Source organism: Scyliorhinus canicula, chromosome 8 (genome assembly GCF_902713615.1).
Source record: "Scyliorhinus canicula chromosome 8, sScyCan1.1, whole genome shotgun sequence".
Lineage (NCBI taxonomy): Eukaryota > Metazoa > Chordata > Chondrichthyes > Carcharhiniformes > Scyliorhinidae > Scyliorhinus > Scyliorhinus canicula.
Genome location: NC_052153.1, coordinates 41,511,665 through 41,539,105, shown reverse-complemented (window position 1 = coordinate 41,539,105; position 27,441 = coordinate 41,511,665). Strand labels below are relative to the sequence as shown.

The 27,441-nt window shown below is 45.8% G+C and overlaps 2 protein-coding genes across 4 annotated transcripts in view; one reads left to right on the top strand and one right to left on the bottom strand.

Moving 5' to 3' along the window:
• rcl1 (RNA terminal phosphate cyclase-like 1) overlaps nt 1–13,433 on the bottom strand; it is a 44,313-nt gene extending 30,880 nt beyond the window's left edge. Inside the window, exons 1-2 of one of the 2 annotated variants that reach the window (XM_038804420.1) lie at nt 13,227–13,433; nt 8,983–9,054 (exon numbers count right to left, since the gene is read on the bottom strand). In XM_038804420.1, the coding sequence (XP_038660348.1) occupies nt 8,983–9,054; nt 13,227–13,365 (211 nt within the window). In that variant the 5' untranslated portion in view covers nt 13,366–13,433. Of the gene's footprint in view, nt 1–8,982; nt 9,055–12,483; nt 12,697–13,226 lie in introns of those variants that run through there. The other variant, XM_038804421.1, reaches the window with a different exon arrangement.
• A 375-nt stretch (nt 13,434–13,808) lies between these two features.
• Nucleotides 13,809–27,441, top strand: part of ak3 (adenylate kinase 3) — a 119,299-nt gene continuing 105,666 nt past the window's right edge. Inside the window, exon 1 of one of the 2 annotated variants that reach the window (XM_038804418.1) lies at nt 13,809–14,031. The gene's annotated coding sequence lies outside the window, so the exon portion shown is untranslated. The remainder of the gene's footprint in view (nt 14,032–27,441) is intronic. The other variant, XM_038804419.1, reaches the window with a different exon arrangement.

The following is a 27,441-nucleotide window of genomic DNA, read 5'->3' as shown; positions in this document are numbered from 1 at the left end:
AGAAGGGAATTATAGACCAGTAAGCCCAACATCGATAGTGGGGAAAAGGCTTGAATCCATTATCAAGGACTTTATAGCGGAATATTTAGAAAGCAGTGGTAGGCTCAGTCAAAGTCAGCATGGGCAGCACGGTAGCATGGTGGTTAGCATAAATGCTTCACAGCTCCAGGGTCCCAGGTTCGATTCCCGGCTGGGTCACTGCCTGTGCGGAGTCTGCACGTCCTCCCCGTGTGTGCGTGGGTTTCCTCCGGGTGCTCCGGTTTCCTCCCAGTCCAAAAGATGTGCGGGTTAGGTGGATTGGCCATGCTAAAATTGCCCTTAGTGTCCTAATAAATAAGGTTAATGGGGGGGGGGGGGTTGTTGGGTTACTGGTATAGGGTGGATACGTTGGCTTGAGTAGGGTGATCATTGCTTGGCACAACATCGAGGGCCGAAGGGCCTGTTCTGTGCTGTACTGTTCTATGTTCTATGATTTATGAAGGGAAAATCATGCTCAACAAGTCTGTTGGAATTCTTTGAAGAGGTTACGAGTACAGTCGACAAGGGGGAGCCAGTCGATGTGGTATATTTGGACTTTCAGAAGGCGTTTGACAAAGTCCCGCATAAGAGATTGTATAAATGATTGGGATGAGGGAACAAAATGTAACATCTCAAAGTTTGCAGATGATACCAAATTAGGTGGGAGGATGAATTGTGACAAGGATGCGGTAGGATGCCTACAGCAAGAACTGGACAGGTTGGGCGAGTGGGCAAACCAATGGCAGATGCAGTATAATTTGAATAAGTGTGAGGTTATTTATTTTGGAAGCAAAAACAGGAAGGCAGATTACTACCCGAATGGTTGTAAATTGGGAGAGGGGAGTGTGCAGCGGGACCTGGGTGTCCTTGTGCACCTGACTGAAGGTAAACATGCAGGTATAGCAGGCAGTAAAGAAGGCTAATGGTATGTTGGCTTTCAGAGGTTTTGAGTATAGAAGCAGGGATGTGTTGCTCCAATTGTACAGGGTCTTGGTGAGGTCACACTTGGGAGTACTGTGTGCAGTTTTGGTCTCCTTCTCTGAGGAAGGATGTTCTTGCTCTCGAGGGAGTGCAGCAAAGGTTTACCAGACTGATTCCAGGGATAGCGGGACTGTCATATGAGGAGAGATTGACTAGGTTGGGATTGTTCTCGCTGGAGTTCGGAAGAATGAGGGGAGGCTTAGAAAATTCTAACAGGACTAGACAGGGTAGATGCAGGGAAGATGTTACCAATGATGGGTGTGTCCAGAACCAGGGGTCACAGCCTGAGCATTCAGGGTAAACCATTTCGGACAGAGATAAGGAGACATTTCTTCACACAGAGTGATGAGCCTGTGGAATTCATTACCACAGGAAGTAGTTGATGCTAAAACTTTGAATATATTCAAGAGGCGGCTGGATACAGCACTTGGGGAGAATGGGATCAAAGGCGATGGGGAGAAAACAGGATTAGGTTATTGAGTTGGATGATCAGCCATGATCGTGATGAATGGCGGAGTAGCTCGCCTCCTTCTGCTCCTATCTTCTATGTATCTATGCCATCAAGTTCACAAATTCGGGCATACTGTGAAAGCATTAAGTGTCAAGAAGAGCAAAGAAATCAGGGTGCTATTACTGACTTCCCATACCTTGCAACCAATTTAGGCTGGCAACTATACACTATCAGCTATAGTCGATTCATTGGCCTCGGGCAGTAGTGGCAGGTTAAGATAATAGGAGGAGAGCAGACACCAACCGGCCATGCTGGTGAACATCTCAATACAGTTCATTTACAGCAAAATGGGCTGTAAAACTTAAGTGTTGGGTGGGGTTACTGGATAGGGTGGATGCGGACGAATTAAGTGGGGTGCTCTTTCCAAGAGCTCGATGGGCCGAATGGCCTCCTCCTGCACTGTAAATTCTATGATTCTATGAAAACATCGGCTCAAATGCCAGATACAGACAACCTTACAGCCTTCCTTCCCATCCCTCAATAAAGGAGCCAGGGAATATGTGGGAAGCCACTACTAAACTCACCCAGTTACTTAATAACGTACCTAATGGCCGTTTGAAAAAACATTCTATTTTAAAAACCCAATGTATTCAGTAATCGAGGCAAGGTACATTAATATTCGGGAAAGGAGCTTTCCCTTAGTATATTGCACCCCCAGATCATCATAATAAAAGAGGTGATGCAGAGCAAAACTCTTGAGTTTCCTTTGTTCTGCTGCAAAATGTGCTCGAAGTCTGAACTCAAAAAAGCAAGTCAATGCCATAGGGTCATCCACCTCCCTACACTGTCCTTAACCTTCAACTAAGATTGCTGAATTGTCAAATAACAATTGACAACTTACACACTGAACTTTCAATAAGTAGAAACCATAAAATGCAAGCAGCTGGAAATGCTCAGCAATGGCAGCAAAACAGAAAACCCAATTTTAGACTCTTCCTCAGGACTAAAAGATATTAGAGAAGACGGACATTTGAAAAGGGACAGGACATAGAACATAGAACAGTACAGCACAGAACAGGCCCTTCGGCCCTCGATGTTGTGCTGAGCAATGATCACCCTACTCAAACCCACGTATCCACCCTATACCCGTAACCCAACAACTCCCCCCCCCCTTAACCTTACTATTAGGACACTACGGGCAATTTAGCATGGCCAATCCACCTAACCCGCACATCTTTGGACCGTGGGAGGAAACCGGAGCACCCGGAGGAAACCCACGCACACACGGGGAGGACGTGCAGACTCCACACAGACAGTGACCCAGCCGGGAATCGAACCTGGGACCCTGGAGCTGTGAAGCATTTATGCTAACCACCATGCTACCGTGCTGCCCTGGACAAAGGAGAAAAAAACACACACAGAAGAAACGAGCCGGAATAACCTGTGAAGTGAATGGGAGGTGGGCAAGCAGCAGAAACATTAGCAAGAAACATAACGAGCAAAATAAAAGATGGCGGAACGGTAGCCCCGTGGTTAGCACTGCTGCCTGGCGGCACCGAGGACCCGAGTTCAATCCCGGCCCCGGGTCACTGACTGCGTGGAGTTTGCACATTCTCCCCATGCTTGCATGGGTCGCACCCCCACAACCCAAAGATGTGCAGGGTAGGTGCAAGCCCCACATAAGATAGTCACCCATAGCCGGAATCAATTCCGGACACTGGCCACCGTGCCTCCCTTCCGGACCATTTCAGAAAATATAATAGATGGAGGAAAGTGCAGGCGGTCTCAATAAGGATTTATGAAAATTATTAAATTGTATGCAATGCAATTTGACATGGTGCAAACTAGTGAAATAAACACAGCTGTTGGTGCCCAACATAAATAAAACACTTAAGATGCTTTTGACAGCAACTTTGAAATTGGCAATACTGCCAATAGATAACAGTACTTTTTGGTCGATATTTAATAAATGACTGCCCATTTTAAGTGGTAGGGAACTATATTTTGCTTTACGTTTACAGTAACTATCAACTGAATTCAGACTGCCCCATATTACACATTTTTTACAATGAGCGACAAAACACATGTGCCCAATTTGTTGATCAGATCTCATCTATCGTAGGTAGTTATGGAAGAATAACAATGATATTTTTGTCATGTTAAAAGAATTGTTTTCAGAAGAGACTATTTCAGATAACCAACTTAAAGTTTTCAAGGTAATGAAGGGACTGACAAAATATAAAGCCAGCAATTCTTCTAATGTTCACTTGCCAGAATACAAAATAGGAAAAGATATGAGTTTATACAGACCATATTGCATGTCTCTATTTCTCAGAAACATCCAATTAATTAAAGTAGCTTAAGGGCACTGGTCACAGTGCAGGTAAAAAACCTTAGCTAGATCCCATAACTCCACTAAAATTATGTTAGCCATTAGCTAAAGTTCCTCCTCTTCAATCTTTTAACATCCAGCTAAACTCTGAATTGGTAGGAGGGGCCTTAATGTCATGCTTCATATGGAGTTCTGCAAGGTCACCGTAGATAACGCACTCTAATTGTGGTGTAGGTTTGAACCCACAATCCGCCATTTCACAGATGGGGACAATACTAACTGAGCCAAGTGGACAATTAGGATGCTCAAAGTAAGAAGGATCAAAGAGTCAGAGTTCAGCATTTGGTTACCAGGGAAAGACACTGAAGTGGGCAGATCAATTTGTGGTAATCCTAGAGAATAGGAAATTGAATGATAAGGTGAGAAGATGGGTGGGCAGGATTCATCATCGGAAAAAGTTTTGGCTAAATTGTCCCTGGACCGTTCAGCTCAAAAATACTTCTTGCACACAATTGCTGAGGTTTCAACAAAGGAAACAGGCCCTGAGCTAAGAGGGTAAGAAAAGGCCCTGAGCCAAGAGAATAAGAAAAGGGCATCTCCTTAAACAGCCAGTTTGAAAGATTAAGAAATAAATAGGAGAAACAAGGAGGATTAACAGTGTGTGGATTCAATGTCAAACAAGGTACAGAGAGAGAAGAGGAAATAAATATTCGATTGAAAGTGAGGGGGAAATATTCATAGAACTTGTTATGCTATATTACTTGAATAAATTACTTATCAGGTTAGAAGAATCATATAGTCTGAATAAGGTGGTAACTTGGGTGGCTCATTGGTAACACTCTTGGTTAAATCAGAAGGCTACGGATCAGTAATTGGCACAAAGTCTAGGCTGGTGCAGTAAAGAGGGTATGCTGCACTACAGCGGACGCCACCTTTAGGATGAGACATTAAACCGTAGCCTCATATGTGCTCTCAGAAGGCTGTAAAGAATCCCACAGCATTATTTTCAAGAAAAGCCAAGGAGTATTCCCAGAGTCCCCCAGCCAGAAATCACAGAAAAAAGATGATCTGATTTTTACCACATTTCACAGCTGTTTGTGGGAACATGCTGTGTGCAAATTGACTGCCTCATCTCCCACAACTTTGACAACTCTAAAGATATTTGACTAAACAATACGAGTTTGGGGCATTTTGCTCTGCACTGGGGGACCAGTAAGGGGAGTCCTATGTCCCCTGTTATTTGCACTAGAGATCGAGCCATTGACCATCGTGTTGAGGAGTTTGTGGGTGTGGAAGGGAATAGTGCGCCCGGGGGGGGCGTGAAACATAGACTATCTGCATAAGTAAATGATTTATTATTGTACGTGACAGAGCCGAGTGCGGCGATGGAGGGTATAATGGAGCTGTTTAGAGTATTTGAGTCCTTTTCGTAGGGATAAGCTAAATTTGGACAAAAGTGAACACTTTGTGGTGTCCCAGCCAGGGTGGGGGCAGGGTTGCTGCCATTCCATATGGCGGCGAACCACTTTAGATACCTGGGAATGCAGGTGGTGCGGGTCTCTATGTACAATCTTACTAGTTTCGCAGAGTGAAGAAGACGGACTTGGCAAGGTGGGATGGTCTTCCTCTATCACTGGCAGGTAGGGTGCAGGCAGTTAAAATGAATGCGTTGCGCGGTTTCCTTTTATACATCAGGGCCTGCCGATCTTTTTACCAAAAGCATTTTTTAAGGAGGTGACGATGATGACCTTGTTTATTTTGGTGGGGGGGGTGGGGGGGTGGAAGAGAGACGACAGTGGCTAGGATTATTATAGTTATCATAGAATTTACAGTGCAGAAGGAGGCCATTCGGCCCATCGAGTCTGCACCGGCTCTTGGAAAGAGCACCCTACCCAAGGTCAACACCTCCACCTTATCCCCATAACCCAGTAACCCCATCCAACACTAAGGGCAATTTTGGACACTAAGGGCAATTTATCATGGCCAATCCACCTAACCTGCACATCTTTGGACTGTGGGAGGAAACCGGAGCACCCGGAGGAAACCCACGCACACACGGGGAGGATGTGCAGACTCCACACAGACATTGACCCAAGCCGGAATCGAACCTGGGACCCTGGAGCTGTGAAGCAATTGTGCTACCCACAAGGCTACCGTGCTGCCCATGCAGAGGATGGCAGGCTGGGGAGTTGGGCCAAATGTATTATATTATTATTGGGCGGCGAATGTTGAAAAATGGAGGAGAGTCTGTGCAGGGGGTCGGGCCTGAGGAAGTTGGCAACAGCGCCGCACCTGATGGCCCCGGGTAAACATTCTGGGAGTCTGGCGGTGGAGGCAACATTGAAGATCTGGTCGCAGTTGAGGCGGCACTTTAAGTTGTGGGCGGGATCAAGAGAGATGGCAATTAGGGGGAACCATAGGTTTGAGCCAGGGAAGTGGGATGGCAGATTTCGGAGGTGGGAGTTAGGGTATGGGGCAGGGGGAGGTATTTAGAGATCTGCAGGTCCGGGATTTTACCAGGAAGGAGCTTCAGAGCTTCCCAATAGCGCAGGACTCCATATTGCTGGAGGAGGTATTGATGGCAGGGGGAATGGAGAAAGGGGTGGTGTTGGCAATTTATGGGAAGGTTCTGGGGGAGGACAAGGTATCATGGAGGGGGTTAAAGTGAAGTGGGAGGAAGAGTTGGGGGAGGCTATAGAGGAAGGTCTGTCGTGTGAGGGTAAACGCCTCAACCTCATGTGCGAGCTGATACAGTTGAAATCATATCATAGAATTTACAGTGCAGAAGGAGGCCACTCGGCCCATCGAGTCTGCACCGGCTCTTGGAAAGAGCACCCCATCCAAGGTCAACACCTTCACCCTATCCCCATAACCCAGTAACTCCACCCAACACTAAGGGCAATTTTGGACACGAAGGGCAATTTATCATGGCCAATCCACCTAACCTGCACATCTTTGGACTGTGGGAGGAAACCGGAGCACCCGGAGGAAACCCACACACACTGGGAGGATGTGCAGACTCCGCACAGACAGTGACCCAAGCCGGAATCGAATCTGGGACCCTGGAGCTGTGAAGCAATTGTGCTATCCACAATGCTACCGTGTTGCTCTATGTTGAAGGTCGTGTATTGCCGCAGAAGGTTGTGGAGGCCAAATCACAGAGTGTCTTTAAGACAGATAGATAGATTCTTGATTAATAAGGGGATCAGGGATTATGAGTAGAAGGCAGGAGAATGGGGATGAGAAAAATATCAGTCATGATTGAATGGCGGAGCAGACGCGATGGGCCGAGTGGCCTGATTCTGCTCCTATGTCTTACGATTTTGGCCCTGTCTGAAGCTGGAGGGGTATTGGAGGGAGGACTTTAAGGTCATCTTGGGGTGGTGCATGCGCGTTTCGAACCAGGGCTTCTAGAAGCCATATTTGGGGTGTTGGGCCAGCCTCGGCTGCAGATATCTTAGCCTTCGCTTCACTGATTGCCCGAATGCAGGTCCTGTTGGTGTGGAGGTCAGCTTCTCCGCCCTGTGCCTCAGCATGGAGGGGGGACCTGCTGGAATTTTTGACACTCGAGAAGATGAAGTTTGATTGAGGGGGAGGATGGAAGGGTTCTACAATTCATGGGCATTGTTTCTCCTGCACTTTCAATTGAATGCCATCGAACATTAGGGGGAGAATGGGCTGGTGTTGTGTGTATTATTTACTGTTTACCATGTATGGGATGACAGTGGATTCTCTTTTTGATCTTTCTTGATTTGCATTTGGGATGTCGGGGGTGATTTGGGTTTGTTCAATGGGATGCAGGTTGGGGGATTGCTATTGTATTTGTTATTGTTGGGTGTATGTTTGATGAAAACGTGGAAAAGTAGGAGAATAAAAAGATTTTTTTTAAAAATGAAGATATTTGATTGGCTTCAAGGTGGTTTGGGAAGTCATGGGGTTTATGAAAGGCATAATATAAATGCAGGTCTTATTTAAGGGGAAAATAATAATTTTCTCTAATAATGTGTTGACAAACCTTTTGTCAGAGTATCAAATCTCAGAACACTGAAGGGCATCAGCATAAATGGCTCACCCACAAAAGTGGACAATTTAAGAACTATCATTAGTCAGATAATTAATTATACGGCATTATTAAAATATACCATTGCCACAACAGACTGCAGTTTAACACCCGGTCTAAACAGCAACATGTTGGATCATGTTTTAACGCAGTAAGGAACGACTGAACCCAAATGTAACGGGCCTAATGTAGATAAAAATCTGAAGTAAATTAAAAGACCACGTAGCTCATTCGGATTACAAATATTATAACCAGATTGTCCTTTCTCTGGACCATAGAAAATGACAGGACAGCATCAATTTCTATTTTTATAGCACTCATGAAATATAAAAGATGGCTGAAACACTTCACAGGACTGTGGGCAGAAGGGGGAGGAGAGAGCAAGAAAGAATATTCATTTATATAAGCCTTTTACTTTCAACACTCCAAAGCACGTCACCACTAATTAATTAATTTTGAAGTGCAGTTACCGTAGCATTATCGGCAAACGTGGTTCCAAGTTTAACAGCGTAGTGTCCCAGACAGCAATGAGATGATGACCGTTTGATCTCTCTTTGTCGGTGTTTGTTGAGATAAATACTGCCAAGCATACCAGCAGATGATCCCTGATTTTCGAATAGAGCCGTGGGCTTTCTTATGCACACAAGAGTGAGCAGGTGGAGCTTCAGTTTAACGTCTTATCCAAAAGCTGGCACTTCCTCAGCACTGAACTAAGGTGTCACCCAATGTCATGTGCTTGAGCCAGAAAAGGGGGAAGAATTCTACCAGGGCTGACAGTAGGATTGAAAGACAGTGCAAGATAAAGTCAAAGCTGACCAGAAGAAAAAGAGTATCTTCGCAAGCAATAAATGCTCAAGGACACAGAAATTAATAGCTTGGACAATTTGTGTACCCATACTGAGATGGATACACCAGCACAAAAATAGCGGATATCCTAATAGTATTTTACATACTCTCAATGTTTGCTGCAGCTTTACAAGTATGTTTTTGAACTTCATAAATAACATGTTAAAAAGGCAGGAGAATAACTTATTTTTCTTCTCGAAAGGTATCTGACCCAATTTCAGTGTAAAATGCTTGCATGAACCCCAAATTGTTCAGAGGGGGACAACTAAAGCTGTTTAATTACAAATAACTCACCAGTTTCATTTATTTCAATCCGAGAACCATTTGTTACTTTGTCCATCAGTCGAATGAAGCTTGCTTCAAAATCTGTAAACACAAGGGAAGGGTGTCATACAAAGGCATCTAGAAAAGTGAAACACAAGTTGGCAATTTAATTTTAAGTCCGGAAGATTTTTTATTTGAATCGCGCTTTGCCAAAGTTGTTTGTAACACACTTTGTGCTCTTTACACAGTGTACATAAGTGTAAGCAAGAAGCTGTGTTTGCTCGGCCTGCTCTCAACACATACAGCACAAAGATATGCATGTTTAAACTCTTGCACAAGTTATTGACCAGCTTTGGCTGCCAGGAAAATTTTGACCAAGTAGGAGAGTACACAAGGCAATCAACTTCTTTGATCAGTAAAAATCAAATACAGATCATGTCATTTTCTTCCTTTGAAGAGACAGACTTTGTGCTATTGTTTCGACTGGCACCTGACAAAGCTAGAACACAATTTTGTGGAAGTTCTCTTAACACCAATCCATCTAACGTCAGACGTTTTACACCATACATTTTCAGACTGGTCCATTGTCAAGATTCCTAATGCCCCAGCCACAAAGATGTATTGCGAATCCAACATTAAATTCTGGTTGTAAAGATGAGCGCAGAAGGTTTTCACTCAGACCTGCACAGACTCATAAGGAGTCAAGTGGATGCAAAAAAAGACTTTATTCTAAACTCAAGTCATAAGGAGGTTTATTTGGGCACCAGTATGCTGCAAGAATACATAAGCAAACAGATTTTAATGTTGTGCCAATGCTTTGTGAGATACTTTGGTATAAGAAATTCCTCCACCATCATGACCAGCTTTTCACCCAGGCAATATACAGTCCAAATGCCTCCAGACATTTTAAACAGTTTCAGGCAACAGGCAAGGTCATCAGATATCTTTATTTGCTGGCCACTGGTGTATTATTTCCATTAGTGCACATATTAATGAAGAATTCAGTGCAATAACTGTTTTCCTTTAAAGAAAGGAAGCACAGGAACTATTTCACGCTCAGATTCCATAAATAACAATGACCAGATAATCTTTTTGTCATGTTGGTTTAGACTTGACCCACCAGAATGACCCTTGTCCTTCCTCAAAACAGTAGTGATATCTTTTAGATTCACCTGAGGGCAGAGGGGACCTTGCTTAAAGTGTTTTATCCAAAGGTTGGTACCTCTGGAAGGTCAGCCTCGATTATGTGCTCAAGCCTCTCAGGTGAGACGGAACCCAGACATTCTGACGCCAAAATGAGTTATGCCACTGAGCCACGGCTGATATTCATTCTTCACTAATATATGCATTCTTTAGTAACCAGAGGACACTGATTTAACATGGTTGACAAAAAAAAGGAAAGCTTATGTTATGATCAGAATGCACTCCCTGAAAGGGCAGTGAACGGATTCAATGATATTTAAGATGGAATTGGATAAACATTAAGGAGGGGGTGAAATCCTGGGTTTTGAGGAAAGAGCAAGAATGAGGGATAAATTGAATAGCTCTTTTCATAGAATCAGCACAAGCACCAATTGGCCGAATAACCACATCAAAAATGGTAAGCATGAGCCATTGGAGGGCAGGAGGAGCCCTACTGTGGTTCTGGAGGAACTAACCCCTCATCATTCCTCCAGCTTCCACTGCACTGGTTTCCACATTCAACGGATCATTCTTCACCATCTCCACCACATCCACCATGACATCACCATAGACATCTTCCTTACCCCTCTCACCATTCTGAAGGCACTGTTCTCTCTGTGTGCCACCCTGATCAACTCCTCAATCACTCCAACACCCATCCCCCTGTACCTTCCTCTATAAACACTGGAGATGCAACACCTGCCCTATCAACTTCCCACCGTCCAGAGCTCCATTTGCATCTTCCAGATTAAACATTAATTTAATTGTACTTCTTTCAATTTAGTATACAGTATTTGCTGCTCACAATGCTGTCTCCTCTACATTGGGGAGCCCGCTCTGTGGAGCACCTCTGCTCAGTTCCAGTTCCCTGCCATTTTAATTCTTTGCCCCAATGACACTCTGAGCTCAGGCTTCTGATATTGAATAAAGCTTAGGCACTTTGGATACTTTCAGACTTAACATTAAGTTCAATATCAGATCATAACCTCTCGTTTGTGCTATTTCTTTCAGACGGCAGCTGTTGATGATTCTCCTATTCGTACTTACACGTTCTCTCTACCCATTTTGATTCTTTACTCATCCCATTGCTGTATGCTGTTTCCTCACCTAACATTGCAGTTATGGCCTGAAAAAGGGTTCCCCAGTGATTAACACTGCTGCCCACAGAACCAAGGACCCGGGTTCGATTCCCACCTTGGGTGACTGTGGAGTTTGCACATTATCCCCGTGTCTGCGTGGCTTTCCTCCCACGGTATAATGATATGCAGGTTAGGTGGATTGGCCATGCAGGTTAGGTGGATTGGCCATGATCAATACACGGGGTTACGGGGATAGGGCGGGGGAGTAGGTCTACGGTAGAATGCTTTTTCAGAGGGTTGGTGCATACTCAATGGGCCGAATGGCCTCCTTCTGCACTGTAGGGATTCTACAGAAAAGTGAACCAATACTAAGTCAATCAGATTTTTCTATCACAAGGATGTAGTCCGATTCTACCATTCCTGCCAGAAAAAACATTTGAACATTATGCCCAGTAAGTTTAAAAACATTACATTGCTAAATTATATGAAATATATTTCAATTCTTTTATTGTAAAATTTTAAAGAAATATATTCTTATTATTTGTCTCTGACACACTGCCTCTCCCACCCTTCTCCGGTCCATGTCTCTCCGGCTCCCTGACCCTCCAGCTCACTGCCAAATGAGTTCCCCACCCTCCTACTGGTCGCTTCCCTTGGCTGAACCCTCACTGTGAGTGAGGGCTCAGGAGATGAGCTGCGATAGGCAGGAAGCAACCTGGAGAGGCAGTCAGTGGAAAAGGCTGCTCCAAAATGGCGTTGATTGGGCAAGTGGCCATACATCACACCCAGTGTGAAACAATGTTAATGCAATTCTACACACCTATGTTAACTCAAAATAACTTAAACCAGACACCTTAAAAGAGGACTTACTAATTCCTTTTGCCTTGCACCATAAGGAAATGAGTTGCATTTTAGTGCTTTTCACAGCCACTGGACATCATCCCTTTTGTCATTTAATCTCTCCTGTCTTCCATTCTATTTCCCTTTTGTTCTCCCCAGCTTTCCCTGCCCCTGTATTTGAAGTTGAGATGAAAAGGTATTGGTCTAAAACATTAACTTTCCCTCTCTGCAGTGACCAAACTGCTAAGTATTTCCAATATTTTTTGTAATTCAGCTTTGCAGCATCCTTAACAACTTAATTTTTAAAAATATTGTGAATAAAAGAGCCTCTCTGAAATGCAGCACAATCAAAAATGATTCCCAATTGTTCAGTATTGCTTTCCACCCCCACCACACAAACGAAAAGGATTCCAAGAGACGAGCCCCTTACCAAACGGGAAACCTCACCAGTCGGGATACAAACACTGACCCCAGCTTCGGGCCACCTCTGGCCCCGAAATGCGTGCCGGGTTAGGGAGGCTTTCTGGGGATAAGTTTTCAATCCTTTCAGTGTCCTCAAGCCCCAAAGCGTCCTCAGATGAGTCGCTGCAACCCCCTTCAGCCATAATGCAGCAGGAGTCCAGCCGAGATCCCGAGCGAATAGACGTGGAGCAAAAAGAAAACACGGACAGAAAAACAAAACAGGGCACCTCCCCAGTCTGTTCACAAGATGGCCAAGAATGAAACCAACGGGAGGTCTGCCAGAAACATAGCGACACCAGCCTGTCAGTGTGTGAGTACCGAATCGAGTTAAGGCGAAACAAATCCATTTGGCAATGTTTAAAAGAGAGCGCTGGGAGGAGGGGAGTTTATTCAGGAGGAACATCCCAACTGTGTCTTCACCCTCCCCCGTTAAAGATCGCCAGTTATCAGGGGTTGTATTGGGAATCAGGAGTCAGCCCGCCAGCAAACACAGCCCCCACTCACGCCGTGAGGCACATTGAGAAACCCAGGCTTGAATATTAAAGTCGCAGTGTAGACAGGAGCTGAGGAGATACAACGAGGAGCCGCGTCCATTCGCTCAGCGGGGCTGTCAAATCAACAACGGAAACTTTCACTGCCCATGGGGGCCGGGAGTGCCTCCGGCCCGCACCGGGCCCGCACCCCGGACTCTCTCTCAGCCAAAACACTCACCCCGCAGGCCCGGGTTCAGCTCCTGGCTCCTTATCCCGGTGATGCGCACCGCCCGGCCGCTCAGTGCCGCCAACGACAGCCTCATCCGCAGGAAGCCTGCGCCCTCCCAGCGCACAGCCGACCCTCTGGATCCCGCCATCTTCCTGCCCGGGACACGCGGTGCAGCCAATATCGCCCCCGCCGGATCAGAGGCCAACCCCGCCTCCCGCCGGGTCATAGGTCAGTACCGCCCCTCGCAAGAAGCCCCGCCCCCTGCCGGGTTATAGGTCAGTACCACCCCTCGCAAGAAGCCCCGCCCCCTGCCGGGTCATAGATCAGTACCGCCCCTCACAAGAAGCCCCGCCCCCACAGAGTCACAGGTCAGCCACGCCCCTCACAACAAGCCCCGACCCCGACGGGTCACAGGTCCGCCACGCCCCTCACAACAAGCCCTGACCCTCGCGCAAGACGCCGCCCCCTCACTGTGCTCACAGCAAGCCCCGCCCTCATGTCGTCATAGGTAAGTCCCGCCCCTCGCAGCAAACCCCGCCCCCACCGGGTCACAGGTCAACATCACCTCGACCAACCACGCCCTCGGGGGGTCACAGGTCGTTGTACCTAACAGGAGGTGTTGAGGGGAAATGAGTAACATTCCAGCTTCTGGTCCCATTCCAGGTCTAGATGGCTAAGGAAGGTACATTCGTGAAGCAGTAAAACCTGGAAGCCTCTCCAATACGCCAATGGCAAGAGCTGTGCCTGGTTAGAGTGATTCCTCTGGAGCTATAGCTTCTAACCTGTTCCAGGAAAACTAGCCATGGAAACAGAGGTAAGCATGTGCTGTGCCTGCCTCATGTATCTACAGGTGTGAAAAAAGAAGACAGTACCAGAGGAGAGAGAACTGTTAACAGTATCGGGTGGCTTGGAGGTGGGAAGAGAAGTTGGCTTATGAGCAGTTTGATGGTAATAGTGTTGAAGGAGCAGGAGATAGTTCTCAGAGGCACGATGAGCTCAGAGGAGCAAGACTAGAGACTGGAGTTAAACTAGAGAATTATATGAGTCCAGGGCGAGAGCATGGAAGAACCATTGGGGACGTTTAGCCTGGTGGACTAGGCAAATGGAAGAAAGTGATAAAGGTGGCTGAATGGATCGCCTCATTTCTTGTGACAAAGAAGTCTGTGAGCTCCTTGTACTTTGGAGGCAAGTGTAGAGGAAGCAGGGAGAGGGAGGTAAGCAAAGGTAAAATACTGCGGATGCTGGAAATTTGAAAGAAAAACAGAAATGCTTGCAAAACTCAGCAAGTCTGACAACATCTGTAGAGAGATAATCATAGTTAATGTTTTGAGTTTTGATTTCAGAGCTAAAGAGAGGGGAAATGTGATTTTATACTGTTTAAGAGGAGGTGAAATATGGAGCAAAATAGATGGTCAGGGATAGAAAGGAGCTCTGAGAAATTTGACACGTGTCATGGGCACAAGGCAAAGGCAGTTTTATTGGTAATGTTAAATACTAAAGAAGTTGCTGATAGTGGCATAAAGGAAAGGTAGCAGAAGGAATCTATGTAACTAGTTTGACGTAGAGAAAGTAAGCCAGGTATTATCTTTGAAGGATATTCCTAGGGTAGTGAGATGTTTTGGCAGTGAAGAGCACGATTGGATAATTCTTTATTCATATGAGCTCCATCGCTCTGTATTTTCAGCCATGACGCCACAAATCCTGCCATTTTTCACTATGGAAAAACCTGCGTGTGAATGATGTACCACAAAGCAAGGCAAACCTGAGCTTAACCTGTTTGCCTTTTGCATTTACAACACTCCCAGCTCTAAATTTGTTTTTGCAGGGTACATGCTGATCACGGTGTACTCGGTACTGTAATGGATCATTTCAGGCAGAGCACGTGGTGAGCGTTTTCCAAAGCTGTTTTTTTTTTGATTCCTCCATAGTTTTCAGTTCCTCTGGTGGCTTCAACTTGTTTGGCTCCCCCGATGTCGGCTTTCACATAACAATGATGTTTTTTTAAAGAGTCCATCTTCCCAGTACTTTTCTTAAGTACCATCACTGCGACTTTGTATGCCAACTTTATTACCATGAAAACATTAAGTTTTTCTTATCTCTCTTCCATCCTCATATGTTTACTTTTTTAACCTGAGGCAAAATCTCTTTTATACCTTCAACTTTGCCTTGATCACCTGTGAATTTTTCATTTTCCCAGTTTCTATCCTTCTCAGACTTAAAATGGTGTTGAAATCCAAACCTTGATATATGAACTAATTCAAAATCATATGTCATTTCTGCTGCCTGTCTAAACCCAGTGAGGGCGCGATCCAGATCCAGCTACACACCAAGCACAACAGGATCGGCGCCGGATGCAACAGGGTGGCAAAATTGTGCCCTATTAAGCAAACCAATATATTTCAAATACCACTCATGAATGAAGTTAATACCAGGTTTTTACTTTTGTCTATGCAGAATGTTTGGCGAGAGAACCTATCAGGACTAAACTGAAACACCTCTGTTCAGATGAGAGTTCTAGGACCTACTGACTCTTCAGACAGACCTGGCTCCACACGTTAACTACATCACCTGTACCCAAAGCATAAGGCATTATTTTGTCTCGTTTAGCTAGGACCAAAGAAATCCTGCTCACACATTGTCTACACCTCAGGGGTCCTTCAAACGTAAACAATATTCCATTAGTTATCCATCTGTAAATAAGTAATTGGTTCTCAAGATCTATTAGCACAACACTTCCCCCTCGGATCAATGATTATCTCACTTTTACAACACCTTAATCACAGCTCTAACAGCCACTGTGTCTGTCTGCATTTTCATCCAGGTTAAAAACATTACTGCAAAATATCTATAAAATCTGACTGTTACATTAATCATATGTTGGAGCTGCATTCATCTCGGCAAATGGAGAGCATTTAATGGGATGTTGATGGTGGAGGAATCAGCTATGGTAATGCCATTGAATGTCAAGGGGAGATGGTTAGATTCTCTCTCTCTTGTTAGAGATGGGCATTGACTGGCACTTGTGTGGTACAAATGTTACTCGCCACTTGTCAGCCCAAGCCTGAATTTTGTCCAAGTCTTGCTGCATATGGACCAGGACTGCTTCAGTATCCGAAGAGTCACGAACGGTGCTGAACATTGTGCAGTCAACCGCAATCATACCCACTTCTGATCTTATGATGGAAGGCAGGTCATTGATGAAGCAGCTGAAGATGCTTGGGTCCAGGATACTACCCTGAGGAACACCTGCAATGATGTCCCATGACACAGGTGGTTGTTAGAGATCAATCATAACTATCTTCAGGGCAGCATGGTGGCCTAGTGGTTAGCACAACCGCCTCATGGCGCTGAGGTCCCAGGTTCGATCCCGGCTCTGGGTCACTGTCCGTGTGGAGTTTGCACGTTCTCCCCGTGTCTGCGTGGGTTTCGCCCCCACAACCCAAAAATGTGTAGAGTAGGTGGATTGGCCACGCTAAATTGCCCCTTAATTGGAAAAAATAATTGGCTAATCTAAATTTTAAAAAAAAAATCATAACTATCTTCCTTTGTGCTAGGTATGACTCCAACCGTTGGCGAGTTTCCCCATTAACTCCAGTGTTACAACAGCTCCTTGATGCCACAGTGTCAAAAGCTGCCTTGATGTCAAGTGAATCCTGCTTCGGACACCATGAAGTTGTCTTCATAGTCTTGAGAGAATATTAACTGAAAGTCTATATTAACCACTCCAAGCTACATACACAGTTGAGGGTACAGTTAGGGATGTATTTACACATCTCTGTCCATCCCTGGGCCAACCGGACTCTGAGGTATGTAGCTTCTTCCATCACTGCGTGGGCAGTGCTGTACTCAATACCACATTAACCTTGTACATACCAGACCCTACTACTACAACAAAGCCAGTCACTGTCACCTCACCTCATTGAGTAATAGAACTTTAAATTACTTTTAAAATATGCAGAACCATTTGCCAGTTATATGAGGTTATGCATCAGTTTCTTAGTACATTTTTAAAATATGTATTGTAAATATGTATTGATAGTGTTCTATCAGCCAAGAGAACCGGCTTAATTTTGAAGCCTCCTCAAAGGCCTCCAGGTGGGCGCATTAGCAGAAACCCCCAATGGTGATTAATGCACCCTTGTGTGGAGAGGGCTGGTTTTCACCACTATGTCCATTTAAACTAGTCCAAAAGATCACAGAAACTTAATTTACTTAACTTAATTTATGCTTGAAATTCCACCAATTACACTGATTTCTGAGTTGTCTAAGGCTTTCAGTATCAATGAAGTACACAACATTAACTTAAGTCAGCCAAGTGATAAAATTATTTCGATCTTCAGTATTATAATGGCATCAGCTGTATGCTAAAAGAGATTTATGGTGAATTTCAGATATCCAAATACAAGTCCTAGACTACACATTGACAGGAGACCCCGGGGGAGGGGGTGGCTAGAATGGGGGCAGGAGAGGGCAGCCCTAACTATTACCATGAACGCATTGCTTAAAAATGCCCAAATTCCACTTCAGTACATTGAGTTTAGTTGTGGAAGTAATGCACTCATTTTAAGAGATATATTGGGAGTTAGTTACAGTCATAAAAAAAAGTATTTGCTCAGCAAATTCCCTCAGTGTTCTACTGGTTCCAGACAAATCATTCCGACTAGGAGTCTCTGAAGACCATCTCCTGTAAGCTATAATGTAGCATGTGATTTGGGATATGCATCCAACGGGAGGATACAGAAGCAGTTTCTTCTCTATTCTTTTTCCTTTACCCTTTTTGAGAAAAGGAATTGGTCTAAAGACAAGCTCTGTTTAGTCCCAAAGTTTAATCCTGTAAATGGAAAAGCCACGCTGCTACAGATCCACCACAAATTCCATTGTGGGTCTCTCTCAATGAAGACTATGTATGGATAGATTTGGAATAAACAACGCACAATCTGAGTTTTACTTCAAAGAAAAGTACAGCACTGGAACAGGCCCTTCGGCTCTCCAAGCCTGCGCCAACCATGCTGTGTTCATCTAACCTAAAACTTTCTACACTTCCGGGGTGATGGATCTGTATTTTGTTAATATATTTATGGGTCGCCGCGCTATATATCAATCTTACAGAACTCGAGACTGAGCTTCTTGAGTGAAGTCAAGTATAGCTTTATTTATGTCAATTTCAAAGTCTATTGATCAAATCAAAATTTATATGAATACAGAATCTAAAAAGTTGTTCGTCCAACGCAAATACAGATGCTCGAGTTGAATTCAAAATACAATTCAGTTTGTGACGATTTCTTCAGATCAAAACGCACAATACAAAAATGAAACAAAGTAAATAGCTGTTTGCAAAGCAAAGTAGAAATAGATTTCAACGGTTAGGTTAAAGAGAATTCAGAGAGAGCGGACAAAGGATTTCTCCCGGTCTCTTAAGGAATCATAATCATAATCTTTTGAGGCTCTATCCCCTTTCTAACTGTGATTGGGTTAAAATAATTATCATTCATTTAATTCGACAAAATGTCTGTCTATCAGGTTTTAAGAGATAATGTGCCATGGGAGAATTTCTCTATATTTCCATAACACGGTGTGATCAAATCACCTGTTTCCCACCATGTTTTCTAAAACTGGGATGTTTGCGCAGTAATAATAACAGTGAGTCTATTCTGCAACGTGGATAGTCAGTTTGAGGACTGACTTCCTTATCAGACCTTTTCCCATGCTCTCAGCATTCTCTGCTGTCATGGCTTAATATATGATTTTTAATAGTATAATGTCACTAAATCATTTCTTCCCTTAAACTTTATTACCTATAATGAAGTAGGTTTCTATCATGGGGTCTGTATCCCTCTATTCCCATCTGTTGTGTTTGGTCTTGTATACCTTGCGAAGGAATCCACCATAATAATATAATAATAATCCTTTAATAAGGATCCACAAGTAGGCATACATTAACACTGCAATGACATTACTGTGCAAAGCTCCTAGTTGCCACAGTCCGGCACCTGTTCGGGTACACGGAAGGAGAATTCATAATGTCCAATTCACCGAACAAGCGCGTCTTTCAGGACTTGGAGGAAACCGGACACCCGGAGGAAACACGCAGACACCTAGACTTGTCCAAACCAGAATCTTTATTGAGTCTCATAGAACAGTACAGCACAGAACAGGCCCTCGATGTTGTGCCGAGCAATGATCACCCTACTCAAACCCACGTATCCACCCTATACCCGTAACCCAACAACCCCCCCTTAACCTTACTTTTTAGGACACTATGGGCAATTTAGCATGGCCAATCCACCTAACCCGCACATCTTTGGACTGTGGGAGGAAACCGGAGCACCCGGAGGAAACCCACGCACACACGGGGAGGACATGCAGACTCCGCACAGACAGTGACCCAGCCGGGAACCGAACCTGGGACCCTGGAGCTGTGAAGCATTTATGCTAACCACTATGCTACTGTGCTGCCCCTCATGTGGTAAGACAGCAATCTGTTGCAGAGCACGTTATCATGGAGTCTGCTTATCATTCCTCTGGAATCTGCACCTACCACCGACCATTCACTTGTTTGTCTGAATACCCTCTCAGTCGTCTTCTCAAGATGGCCGGATGTGTCTCCCCTTTATATGGGAGTCACTGGTCACGTCACCTTGGGTCTTGAGACTTCATGGTGTGTCTGCAACGCCACCTGCTGGTTGGAGGTCGCACAACATCCATCTATGATATAGTCCATAGGCAGATCACCACATCATCTTATCCATGTATTTGTCAAGACACCCCTTAAAAGTTGCTATTGTATCTGCTTCCACCACCACCTCCGGCAGCAAGTTCCAGGCACCCACTACCCTCTGCGTGAAAAAAAAACTTCCCTTGCACATCTCCAAACTTTGTCCCCGAACCTTAAACCTACGTCCCCATGTAATTGACTCTCCCACCCTGAGAAAAAGCTTCTGACTATCCACTCTGTCTATGCCCTCATAATTTTGTAGACTTCTATCAGGTCGCTCCTCAACCTCCGTCGTTCCAGTGAGAACAAACCGAGTTAATCCAACCTCTCCTCATAGCTAATGCCCTTCGGACTAGGCAGCATCCTGGTAAATCTCTTCTGCACCCTCTCCAAAGCCTCCACATCCTTCTGGTAGTGTGGCGACCAGAATTGAACACTATACTCCAAGTGCGGTGTAACTAAGGTTCTATACAGCTGCAACATGACTTGCCAATTCTTATGCCCCGGCCAATGAAGGCAAGCATGCCGTATGCCTTCTTGACTTCCTTCTCCACCTGCGTTGCCACTTTCAGTGACCTGTGGACCTGTACACCCAGATCCCTCAGCCTGTCAATACTCTTTTTTTTAAAAATAATTTTTATTCAAAATTTCCATTAAATATCAACAACAAAAAGTAATTTTTTTTTAAACAAAGAACAGAAAAAAGAAAAAACAGTAACCCCCCCTCCCCCGCGCATACACAAAGGAAGAGGTAAATTAACACCCGCTATTCGCACAAAACACGCGCCCGCCCCTTCGACAAACCCCCCCCCCCCCCCCCCCCCCCCCCCCCCCCCCGTGTATACGTAGAGAAAGAAATAAATCAATGCCCGCCATTAGCATAGAGCAACATGCCCGTCCCTCCGGTCCAAAACAACACCCCCCCCCCCCCCCCCCCCCCCGGCTGCTGCCAGATCTAGGAATGGTTGCCATCTCCTGAAAAACCCCTGCACTGACCCCCTTAGGGCAAATTTCACCCTCTCCAATTGAATAAACCCCGCCATATCGTTGATCCAGGCCTCCACGCTTGGGGGCCTCGCATCCTTCCACTGAAGAAGAATCCTCCGCCGGGCTACTAGGGACGCAAAGGCCAGAACACCGGCCCCTTTCGCCTCCTGCACTCCCGGCTCCACTGCAACCCCAACAATTGCGAGTCCCCAGCCTGGATTGACCCTGGATCCTACTACCCTCAACACTGTCCTCGCTACGCCCTTCCAAAATTCCCCCAGCGCTGGGCATGCCCAGAACATGTGAGCCCTATGCAGCACCTTAAACTGTATGAGGCCAAGCCTTGCACAAGAAGAGGAGTTCACCCTCCCCAGGGCGTCCACCCACGTCCCCTCCTCTATCTCCTCACCCAGCTCCTCCTCCCATTTACCCTTCAGCTCCTCGACCGAGGCCTCATCCATCTCCCGCATCATCTGGTATGCTGCCGAGATCCTCCCCTCACCAACCCACACCCCCAAGAGCACCCTGTCCTGGATCCCACACGGCGGCAGCAGAGGAAACTCCGCCACCTGCCGCCTGACAAACGCCCTTACCTGCATGTACCTGAAGGCGCCCCCCGGGGTGAGCCCGAACTTCCCCTCCAGCGCACCCAGGTTCGCAAACTTCCCGTCTACAAACAGATCCCTCAACCTCCTGATACCTGCCCTGTGCCACCTCAGGAACCCGCCATGCCTGTCAATACTCTTAAAGGTTCTGCCATTTACTGTATATTTCCCTCCTGTATTAGACCTTTCAAAATGCATTACCTCACATTTGTCCAGATTGAACTCCATCTGCCATTTCTCCGCCCAAGTCTCTAACCGACCTATATCCTGCTGTATCCTCTGACAGTCCTCATTGCAATACACAATTCCACCAACCTCTGTGTCTTCCGCAAACTTACTAATCAGACCAGATCATTTATATATACGACAAACAGCAAAGGTCCCATCACTGATCTCTGCAGAACACCGCTAGTCACAGCCCTCCGTTCAGAAAAGCACCCTTCCGCTGCTACACTCTGTCTCCTATGATCGAGTCAGTTCTGTATCCATCTTGCCAGCTCACCCGTGTGACTTCACCTTTTGTACCAGTCTGCCATAAGGGGCCTTATGTCAAAGGCCTTACTGGGTCCATGCAGACAACATCCACTGCCCTACCTTCACCAATCATCTTCGTCACTGCCTTCGAAAAACCCGATCAAGTTAGTTTTTAAAAATAGATTTAGTGTACCCAATTCATTTTATCCAATTAAGGGGCAATTTTAGCGTGGCCAATCCACCTAACCTGCACATCTTTTGGGTTGAGAGGCTCCTTTAGCACAGGGCTAAATCGCTGGCTTTGAAAGCAGGCCAGCAGCACGGTTCAATTCCCGTACCAGCCTCCCCGAACAGGCGCTGGAATGTGGCGACTAGGGGCTTTTCACAGTAACTTCATTTGAGGGCTGGTTTAGCTCACTGGGCTAAATCGCTGGCTTTTAAAGCAGGCCAGCAGCACGGTTCGATTCCCGTACCAGCCTCCCCGGACAGGCGCTAGAATGTGGCGACTAGGGACTTTTCACAGTAACTTCATTGAAGCCTACTCGTGACAATAAGCGATTTTCTATTTTCTTTCTATTGTGGGGGTGAAACCCATGCAAACACAGGGAGAATGTGCGAACTCCACACGGACAGTGATCCAGAGCTGGGATCCGACCTGGGACCTCTGCGCCGTGAGGCAGCAGTGCTAACCACTGCGCCACCGTGGTGCCCCCGGTCAAGTTAGTGAGACATGACCTCCACTTCACAAAATCGTGCTGCCTCTCACTATTACGTCCACTTGCTTGCAAATGGGAGTAAATCCTGTCTCGAAAAATCCTCTCTTCAGTTCCTGCCTAATATTGTTACAATCAGCCTTCCCCAATTCAGCACCTTCACCTGAGGACTATTTTCTTAAAAATAGCAACAGCACCTTAAAACTTAATGAAGTATGGTAACTGTTCCTGAAATGCTTTCCTACTGGAACTTCAACCACCTGGCTGGGCTCAATACCAGGTCCAGTACGGCCCCTTCCCTAGTTGGACTATAGTTACGTATTATTTCAAGAAGCCTTCCTGGACGCTCCTTACAAACTCTGCCCCATCCAAACCCCTTGGTACTAAGTGAGTCCCAGTCAATATAAGGGAGGTTAAAATCACCCGCCACAACAACCCTGTTGCTTTTACATCTTTCCTAAATCTGCCTACAGATCTGCTCCTCTATCTCCCGCTCCTGTTGGGATGCCTGTAGTAAACTCCCAACACTGTGACTGCACCCATCCTATCCCTGAGCTCTACCCATATTGCCTTGCTGCATGAGCCCTCTGAGGTGCCCTCCCGCGACACAGCTGTGATATTCTCCTTAGCCAGTAGTGCAACTCTCCCACCTTCTGTCAAGTTCTCCAAAGTTGCAATATTTTAATCGGCAGACAGGAAGAAAATCCCTGTTCTTCCCATTGGCAGTGACAACAGCAGTCAGCATTAATGTACTGCCATTAGCAGTTAATGCAACTTACAGCACCTTTCCCCAAATACAAGAAAATATATCACAGACCTAAATCTGCTGTTATTTTTGGTTCTGTGCAAATGAAGAAGTGACTTTTACCTCCCTTCCAATGTCAAACAGGAGAAAAAAATAAATAAACAACAGCTGGTTTGATTCATAGAATCATATAGCAGAGAAGGAGGTCATTCAGTTGATCATACGACAGCCACTCTGCAAGCTTTCCACGTAGTCCCACATTCCCCAGCTCTTTCTCCATGACCCTCCAAATGTGTCCTTTCTGGTACTTGTCCAAATCCCTTTTGAAAATTACTATTGAATCTGCTTCCACCAGCCTTTCAGACAGGGCATTCTTAACCCGCTGCGTAAAACAAAAGAAATCCTCATCTCCCTTGTTTTTTTGGCAGTTATTTTTGATCTGTGACATCTGGCTACTAACCTGCCTGCCAGTGGAATCAAACTCCTGTTTGAAAGTTAAAACATCACAAATTTAGTCTGAATAAACCGAACACATGTAGTTCTGGGTAGTGGTTTAACCCAAGTTCCTGGAATAGCCTTCAAGTATTTTGTACAAAATGTGCTGTTTTGGCTCCTGATGAATATTGGCAAAGCATTGAGTTCAGACTTTTGCAATACGCACTAGGTCAAAATGCCACTTTTAAATGCTGACTTTAGAATTACAAAGTGCTTCCATGGATACTGAAAGCAGGCCAAACACACCAGATGCTGAGGCAATCTTGAAACTAAAGTGAGAACCATGAATGCTACACTGTTTATAGTCGCGATATTTATGCAAACCAACATAAATAATGTAAAATTACAGCACAATATAAAGCAGAGTGGCAGAGAGATTGGACATTTTAGAGGAAAATGCTTTTGCATTATATCTAGCCTGGTAATTACATTTTTGATTCACACAATAGATAGTTAAAATCAGATCACCACATACTGGGTAAGGCACTTGGCATGCACCTTTGCAAGACAGCTTCATGGTTAGCCCAGGCTGCTGAGGTGAGAATCCTTTTTGCATTTGTTCTAAGGATTCTATGTGAAAGGCGATTGGATAACCTCAATCTATTTAACATGACAGGGACTCCGATTAATCATAGAATGGTTACAGGAGCGAAGGAGGCTTTGACCTGTTGTGTCTGTCTGTGTCAGCTCGCTGCAAGAGCTACTCAGCTAATCCCACGTCCCCCACTCTTTCCAGAAGCCCTGCAAAGTTTTGTCTTCAGATTCGTATCCAACTCCTTTTTGAGAGCCATGATTGCCTCCCCCACATTCCAGATTCTAGTCACTCGCTGTTTAAAACAATTTCCGTCACGTTGGTTCTTCTGCCAGTCACCTTTATGTTGGTTTCTTCTGGTTCTCGATCCTTGGTTGATGTCATTCTGCAATTGGGGCTGAGATGCATTGTTTTGGCAGAGTCCGGGGCACTTTACACGTAACACCATTTATACCTGATTTGGGATGCTGATACTGAGTGAGCCCCACAACATTCCATTTCCTACTATTCATTGCTTTTGGCAAGCACAGATTTGCAACAAAATGTAAGAAAAAATGGAAGAATCCACTTGTCACGGGTCTCTGCTGCAGCCTTGCCTCACTGTCTTTCTCGGTGTGTCGTATATTGCAAGGTCTCTTTCTGTTGTGGAGGTGTAAGTAAAGTATGTAAATGTAAATTTTGACACGAAGCATATTTGGGGACAATAGACAAGTTCACTCCTAACAAAGAGGATTTGTGTAATTATGAATGCCTTTTACACATTTGATAAAAGCAAATGAAAATACGATATGAGGATAAAGTAAATGTTTTCCTCGCCAAAATGAAGTCAGATGTTTCCTAGGTGGTGCCTTACGAACATAATTTCTTCTTTCCACGAGAACATGCACAGTTTCATCTGTTACAATGGCGGATCACAAGATTAGCAGTGGTGTAGAGCAAGGCCACATCCTGGTGCCGGATCTCTTTGCCATATTTTTCTCCATACTGCTGTTGTACATTTTTGGCAACTCAAATGAGGGTATCTACCTGTATGTCAGAGCCGGTGACAAACTGTTCAAGTTGGCAAGAGCCCGCGCCGAGAACAAAGTGTGTAATGGCCTAGTTCATGAGTTGCTGTTTGCAGATGATGCCGTGCTGCCATCCAATATCCAAGTTCACTTGCAAGGAGTTTAGACTAACAATCTAAACTGGACAATCTAATCCTGCCAGGACATGGAGGGAGCAATTTAACGATGACGTTTCTAAGTGTCATTTGTGGCAGGTTTTGCTGGGAGTTTCCCACCGGCTCTGCCTGTGAGTTCTCCACCTCTATCTAACAACACGTCACTTTTTGGTGCCCTGGGCCGTTTCTCACTGGTTTAGCCCACTCTTCAAGTTTTTTTCATCACCGGGGAACGGAACACAGAGATCGGGCTGCCATTTTGAAAGGGTGCCCCAATCTCGAAGTGAGCATGCGGTTCCACATCCCCCACCCATGGGCAATGTCGCCTCCCACACACATGGGCATTGTGCCGGACCCCCACCTGTCACCCCCGCCAACCTCCCAGAGGCCCCTTACCTGCCCTGCACCCTCTCCATTGTTCTTTCATGGGCATGGTCCCCTCAGGCCCTGACCTTTGGCAGTGGCACCTGGGCACAGTTGCACTGTTATCCTGGTAGTGCTCCTGCTGACTTGGCAGCCATCTGGGCAGTGCCAAGGTGCCCAAATTCCTTTGGGAGGGCCATGGGGTCACCCTCCCCGATCACAGACCACCCAAACACCTCCGATCGCCTGGGAGACACCCCAGTGCTGTTCCGCCTAGTCCACATTTGTGTGGACCAGATGGCTGGGGACTACCTTGGGAGCCCATTAGATGCCGGGAAGCCGGTAGATCCTGGGTGAGAAGGCCTTAATAGGTTTGGTCACATCCATTGTGTGCGGGTTCCTGATCTTGATACCTCGCGGGAATTGGGTAGAACCCGTGAGGCGTATTGGCTGCTGGAAAGCCTGCGGGTGGCTTCACCCGGCATCTACTGGTTGTGCCACGCCCCTGTTCATGCACGACGCGGCCAGTAGATCTCGTCAAGAGACTTTACCTTTGATCAACTTTAACAACCTGACTCTGGAGATCACAAAACACTTCACATATCTTGGATCAACAATTATCAGCAACCTGTCTCTGATGCCAAAATCTGCACCAGGGCTGCCCAGGCCACAGCTTCATGTCAAAATTGAGAAGTGAAAATGAAATGAAAATCGCTTATTGACACGAGTAGGCTTCAATGAAGTTGCTGTGAAAAGCCCCTATTCGCCACATTCCGGTGCCTGTTCAGGGAGGCTGGTATGGGAGTCAAGTGTGAATCAACAGCAAACTAACCAAAAACAAACCTCAGTGTGTTATTGGTAGCACCGTGGTTAGCACTGTTGCTTCACAGCGCCAGGGACATGGGTTTGATTCTTGGCTTGGGTACTGTCTGTGTGGAGTCTGCACGTTCTCTGCTGTGTCTGCATGGGTTTCCTCCGGGTGCTCTAGTTTCCACCAAGTCTTGAATGACGTGCTTGTTAGGTGAATTGGACATTCTGAATTCTCCCTCAGTGTACCCAAACAGGCCATATTCTGGCGACTAGGGGATTTTCACAGTAACTTCATTGCAGAGGAAGCTCTGTCGCAGCAGTGACCAGTTCACCTCGATGGGTGAGGAGCTGCGGAGGGTGGCGGAGGCCAACAAAAGACCGAGCCAAGGTGGAGGACCTTGAGAACAGGTCGAGGTGGCAGAATTTACAAATAGTGGGCCTGCCTGAGGGGATGGAGGGCCTGAGGTCGACTGAGTACTTTGCGAAGATGCTGGCAGAGTTGTTGGGGGAGGGGGAAGACCCCTCCCGATACAAGCTGGACAGGGCTCATCGATTGCTTCGGCCCAAGCCAAGAGCAAATGAGCCACTGAGGACAGTTATAGTTTGTTTTCACAAGTTTCACG